Genomic DNA, 5,946 nt, shown 5'->3' with positions numbered 1-5,946 from the left:
GAATGCCTGAGAGGCTGCAGGATCCTCCTCCTGCTAACGGAGTTGTTCTTTTGTCCTCTCTCTGCTAATAAGACAGCAGTACTTCAGTTGCATTTTCCAGAGCCTAATGTTTCAGATATATACAGAGATGAACGCCATTAAATTGAAATTGCCACAAAACTAGCATACTGGGCTGTTACAAGGAATAAAATTTCACTTAGCATCCTGGATTTTCTGTCAACACTTTGCTCCATTTACAGTTGTAGCAAATATGGAGCTCTGCACCTTTTAAAGTCTCTGTGTATAAAATATGTGTTAACTTCTAGTCAGCTAGCTCTTTTATTGTGATCTTTCTGTTGAGACTATATTGGTTGTTGCACCTCTAAGCAATATATTATATTAAGGAGACACTGATAACTGTAGTTTATATATACAGACATCACAGCTAGGCAATACAAGTCAGATTTCCTGTTTACATTTCCCTCTCTGCTTAACTTGAGATTGCAGTGGATTATTATTCAACATCTGGTCTGGATGAGTTTTGAGTAACTCTAAAGAGAGGACTTTGACAATGTATGCACTGGTCATTTCTGATTTTAGCAGGAATTTTTATGTCTAAAATCTGATGTCTGCATCTTTTTACTCTACAAAAGACTGATATAAGTAGTTCCACTGGGCTAATCTGGTGCAAACAAGGTTGTTCATCAAATCAATGGAACATGTGTTTTGTCTCTTCATTAGTCTTTATTACTTTCTGATATTTGTAGCCTTAAGCCAAACATCTGGAAAGACAATCTGGCTTCGAAACCAGTTACTGAAAATGCTGTTAGATGTAATGTGCTCAGACAAACTTCGTCTGTCCTCTGAGTAAGTAGAAACAATTTAGAAAGGCATAGGTAAGTGTTTCTGTCTTTTAGATTTCCTCTTTGCTGGTGCTTGACCAGGTCTAAACACAATGATAATATTTGAGTCTCAACAAAATGGTAAGAGTGAGCAGACTGGATTCAGAGTTATTTTTTGTCAGTGATTTATCTGGCTTTCACACAGATGTGCGATCAGATCACACATCTGTTATCCATTTTGAAAAAAGTGTAATGTTTTCAGAAAATGTCTGAAAGGACAAACTTAGACATTGCTGTTTCTTCTGCATTACAAGGATCAAAGAAATCCCAGCTGTCTTTGAAAATCAGTTCAGTCTAACGTGGGATCACTTGCACCCGTCTGTGGTAACCATGAATATGCAGTTACTATAGTTCTAGCTTTTTATAACTGAAAAGCAGAGTTCATAGTGCTGGGTGCTGTAACTGTGCATTTTCATTAGTTAACATATCTTGGACATCAAAATTTAAACCGAAATTTTGAATTTCATAGGTTGAAAGATCTAGTCTGTGATGTAGTTGACCTCAGTTATTGATACACACTCTAAGAAAGAGCTTCATGTTAACAACCTTTTTTGTCTGATAGTAATATAAGGTTGGATTTAGTTGGAATTAAGTGGCTTGAACTGTGTGGATGAGTCTGTTGTTAAATCTTTGTAATTCTGTGTTGCGGTATGCCTTTAATCAGATGTTTTCCAGAGAAACTTGAGCTTCTAAATCACTTAGAGATAATTTTAAGTAAAATCTCCTTTCTGTCTTCCACCGTGTCTCCTTTCATGTTTTTTCATTTCCCTGTTTGTCCTAGGGAACAAGAAGAAACGTTTTTGGCGCTGGGGCCAGACTGGTTTCTGCTGTTCACACAGAGCTACCTGCACTCTAGCACAGTTGTGCTAGGAATCAAGCTACTTCTGTGCTTCCTCCACAATCGTTTGCTGCTGAACAGATTCAAGGAGGGGATAGTGGCTGGGCGCTGGCTGGAAAATAGCTCTGCGGGGTTGAGTATTCTAATGGGTATGTGTTGGTTTAGTGCTCCCAAAACAATCCCTTGATCCAACTTGGTGATAGGACATCACTGATGTAGGTGATAGGAGAATTACCACTGATCTCGTAGACCAAAAATTGATATTACTGTCTAGGGCAAGCTTCTGTGCTGAAGGGAGGAAAGCATTGCTTCTCCCGTGCATGATAGTTGGCATTTCTGATTAGCAGTTACAGGAAGATAGGCCTTTCTGTCTTGCATAAAATCAAGCTAGTTGATAAGCTTGTGAGGTGTTCAGATGTCAGCTTGAGCCTTGAAACCTTCTATTTCTTTAAGATTTGTTCAGCTTGCTTTTTGATAACTAGACCTATGTTTCTGAGAAAGGGAAGAGAAAGGGAGAAAGATAATTAAGGGAGAATCTCCTGTAACAAAAATGATAGTGGGAAAAATTGTTATCTGTTAGTCTGAGAAAGATTTGTAAACTGTTGATATTGCAGCCTGGCAGAGAACTGAGTGGCTTAGGACACAGGCAAATGAGGATAAAGTTGAGTCCGTAATCCTTCCTCTGATATGGCATTCATTTTTAGACACTTCCTCAGAATGTTTTCTTTTCCTTTTCCTTTAAAGATAACTTAAAAAGTCATCCTCCAGTGCCTGACAATGGCTCCTTCTTGATTTTTGGGTTTTCTGTGTTGCAAAGATGTCTGACTGATCATGTCCACATCCCTGAGATCTATTTGCTCGTGGCAGGGCTCTTTCTGGGAACTCCACATTCTGAACCACCTGAAGCAGCCAAGGTATGAAAAAATAGTGGACAAGCATGAAGCTGCTATTGCTTAACTGCTTTGGCATTTGTGGCCGTTTCTGTGAGAGGATTCTCAGGCAAGTTAGCCTACTTGGGTTTTGTGAGAGTTAAAATTAATCTTTTCTACTTTAAAAATGAAGTCATTTAACTTTGATTTAAGGAGATCTGTGTTTGGAAGAAACTTGTTCATGGAGGTGTTAAATGCTATTTAACTACTGTACTTTAGAAGGTAATTCAGATCAGCTTCCCTGTCTGTTCTTACATTGTCAAGACTCATTAAAATCTTGGAATTAGTGGATTTGGGTACTTTTCTCCAGTGTCCTGAGAAGCCTTAAGGCATTTTTACCTCGCAGTGCCAAAGATACGTTTCAGAAGAGGACAATCCATTAGTGCTATCCTGGGGAAACACATCTAATAGGAGAGGGAGGAGCTGCTAGAGCTGAAGATGTTTGGGGTTTTTTCTGATGTGGAAAGAGCACATATTTTTCTTGATGTATGATATATAATTCCCATCTCTTCTGGAAATATCTCTCCTCCTGTTGTAGAAAGACCTTGAGTCTATGTTGCAGTGGATCCTGCAGCACCACCTCACGGAGAATGTCCTCAGAATTGGGTTGTGTGCAGAGGCAGCTGTTCTACTGCTGGAAATGGTTAGAGTCACTGTGGACAAGGTAAGTGTTTTGCTGCAAGGACAGTGCAGTGTGAATGGCCCCCTAGCCTTCCTGTGCCCTCACAGGGCAATACTGAGCATAACAGTGAGCAAGGACTTCAAAGCATCAGCACAGTAATTGGCCTGGTTGTGTTACATAGCAGATGATGTGATGGGCTCATGTTTAAGAACTTCTGAATACAGAGATGGATCTTACCCACAGCATTACCCATTTTGTTTATTCTTGATGATAAGGATATGCCACCTTTCTGATTGGGTGTATCTTCAGTCTACAAGTTGGGAGTTGGCTGCTTGTGCCTTGTCTGACTTCTCTGTGGTCATGTCATGTTTGCTTAGTTGCTTAGGAATACCTAGAGAGGAGCAAAGTTGAGCTTACATGAGTGAGAGGAACTCTGTCTTGATTACATATGCATTTGTCTGTGTTCAGCCTATTGCAGATGCAGAAGCCTCTTGGGAGATTGCCTATCCAGGGAACATTATCCAGTTTATGTGCTTGATCTATCACAGTTATACTCAGGACCCTGTGTGGTACTGTCCTGACTTCTTGAAAACTTTGGCTATGGTTGCTTTCCATTCTGGACCACCCAAGGTATGTACATCTGAGCTAGCACAAGCCCCTCAGATCGGAAATGGGTTGCTAGGAGGAAAAATGAATTTAAAGATTGAGTTAACATGCATTGCTGTCTGCTTCCACAGGGAGGCTCTGAAGGCCTTTTGACTCCTGATGGTCCAGCCATTGCTGAAGGGAAAGGCTGTGTTGATCCCTCCTCTCTCCCACTCCTGCCACATCCTGCCAAGAAACAAGTGTGGGATTTTGTTCGAGTTCTCTTGATGGACAGTCTTCTCAACATCCCAGCAAACAAGCAAGGGCATCCACTTGAGCTGCTTCTCGAGGTCTCTCTTGTAGTCATTAAGCTTTGCTGCTCTACCTTGCACTGGGGGTGGAAGGACAGGAGGTATCCTCCTAGTGGCCTAGTGAAAAAATTGCTAACAGTGATGAAGAGGTGTATTCAGTCAGCATTTTCAACAGTCTAGGATAGGGCTGGGATCACAGCTCTCAGAGAGCATGCACTGCATCCTGGCAGATCTGGACAGTCTACTTAGTGAAACAGAATTCCTACCTTTTCAACAATGAAGAAGGGCCTTTTCTGCCTACTCTGCATTCATGTGAACTAAGAAAATGCTGCTCCTAGACAGCAACAAAGGCATTTTTCAGGCAACATTTAACATTGAAGTAACATGTGAAAAATTTTCATTTTTCCTTAGTAATACCTGCATGTCATTAGAGCACCCCTTGAATTTGTTGAAAACAGATTTTACATGAAGCATTCCTGTGTACTGATTTTTGAGACAACAATTTATTTTCAGTGCTCAAATCAACCAAAACCAACTGTCCTCACTTTTAGGACAGATTAATACAAGCTGTAGCAGCTGAGTCTGGATTATGGATTTCAACCACTCAAAGCACTGGAAACAGTCAGAGTAGTCTGAAGAAAGAGAAAATGGAAAATTTAGTCTTCAGCTTCAAATTGTCAATAGTTCGGGTATCCCAGATGTGAGTTCTGATGCAGACTTAGCTTAGTAATACAAATATTAATGAACATAAGCTTGACTGCAGCTGTCATGAGATAAATCATCTTGCAGAACAGCAGTTCTCTAAAGGTTTATACAATAACATCCCAAGGCTTGGTACAGTTTAAAATAGAGGATGGCTCTTCTGACTATGTGAATCTTGAGCCTGCTAAACGGGGCTGAAATTCCCTGAGGGCAAGTTCTCTTGGGAACCAGCTGTGAACCTAGGTTCTACCCCTGTGCAAAACCTTGTTTGTGTTCAGTGTGCAGAGGGCAACTGTGCTGGCTATCAGCTAGAGAGTGTAGATCTATGTTAAGATTTCCTGGTTTCCAAGTTAGGGTATGAGGTTCTGCCATCTCATTTGCCACCCAGTAACTGTCCACACATGCACTCTTGCTGAACTCTGTATGAGAGGTTCCATGGTGTCTTTGCACAGAGGAGTACACCAGAACTCTGCATATGATTTACATGTTACTGTGGATTAGCTGTCACAGATAACAGCTGCTGCAAGCTGAGAAGTTTCATATGCCCACACCAAGGGCTAAAGTGTGCAAGTGAGGTGGAGTATTTGTCCTTGCTCTTTTTGTGCTGTTTTTCCCCTCCTCCTGCTAATAGAGTGCCTAGGTGTTTAAGGGAAACGTTGGGCATTTTGAATTATCTCAGACGGCATTGAGTGTCTCTTGGAATTTCTACTCACTTCTTTGAGCAAAACTTTTACTGAATCTGAATCTTTCACAGGCATAATCTGCCAAAGATCCAATGAAAACAAAGGCCTTTGAATAAAGGCCGAAAGTGAATTCAAGTCTGATTTCCTGGCTGTTTTCCTGCTGTACTAATATGCATATGGTCACTATATAGGCTTCTCCAGAGGATGCCACCAATGAGCAGAAGAGACATTTTCAGACAAAAGTTTTGCTGTCTGCTATGGACATCTTCAATGTTAGCAGCCAAGGCGAGGGGAAAACAAGACCAAGAGGTGAGTGGTGAGAATCAGATCATTAGTTAGCTGTTATTTAGCATGTAGCTGTAATTGCTAAAAAGGTTTGGCAACAGTAGCTAGAA

General features: G+C 40.9%; 1 protein-coding gene across 1 annotated transcript in view; it reads left to right on the top strand.

Annotated features, from left to right (window-relative positions):
* WDFY4 (WDFY family member 4) overlaps window positions 1-5,946 on the top strand; it is a 135,849-nt gene that overhangs the window by 45,091 nt on the left and 84,812 nt on the right. Inside the window, exons 27-33 of the mRNA XM_009888816.1 lie at window positions 747-846; window positions 1,663-1,868; window positions 2,464-2,633; window positions 3,187-3,312; window positions 3,739-3,900; window positions 4,008-4,205; window positions 5,743-5,860. Coding sequence (XP_009887118.1) covers window positions 747-846; window positions 1,663-1,868; window positions 2,464-2,633; window positions 3,187-3,312; window positions 3,739-3,900; window positions 4,008-4,205; window positions 5,743-5,860 — 1,080 coding nt within the window. The remainder of the gene's footprint in view (window positions 1-746; window positions 847-1,662; window positions 1,869-2,463; window positions 2,634-3,186; window positions 3,313-3,738; window positions 3,901-4,007; window positions 4,206-5,742; window positions 5,861-5,946) is intronic.

This window comes from Charadrius vociferus, unplaced genomic scaffold, assembly GCF_000708025.1.
Source record: "Charadrius vociferus isolate BGI_N301 unplaced genomic scaffold, ASM70802v2 scaffold436, whole genome shotgun sequence".
Taxonomy (NCBI): domain Eukaryota; kingdom Metazoa; phylum Chordata; class Aves; order Charadriiformes; family Charadriidae; genus Charadrius; species Charadrius vociferus.
The sequence above is the reverse complement of the archived record's forward strand: the minus strand, read 5'-3'. Positions and strand labels throughout refer to the sequence as shown.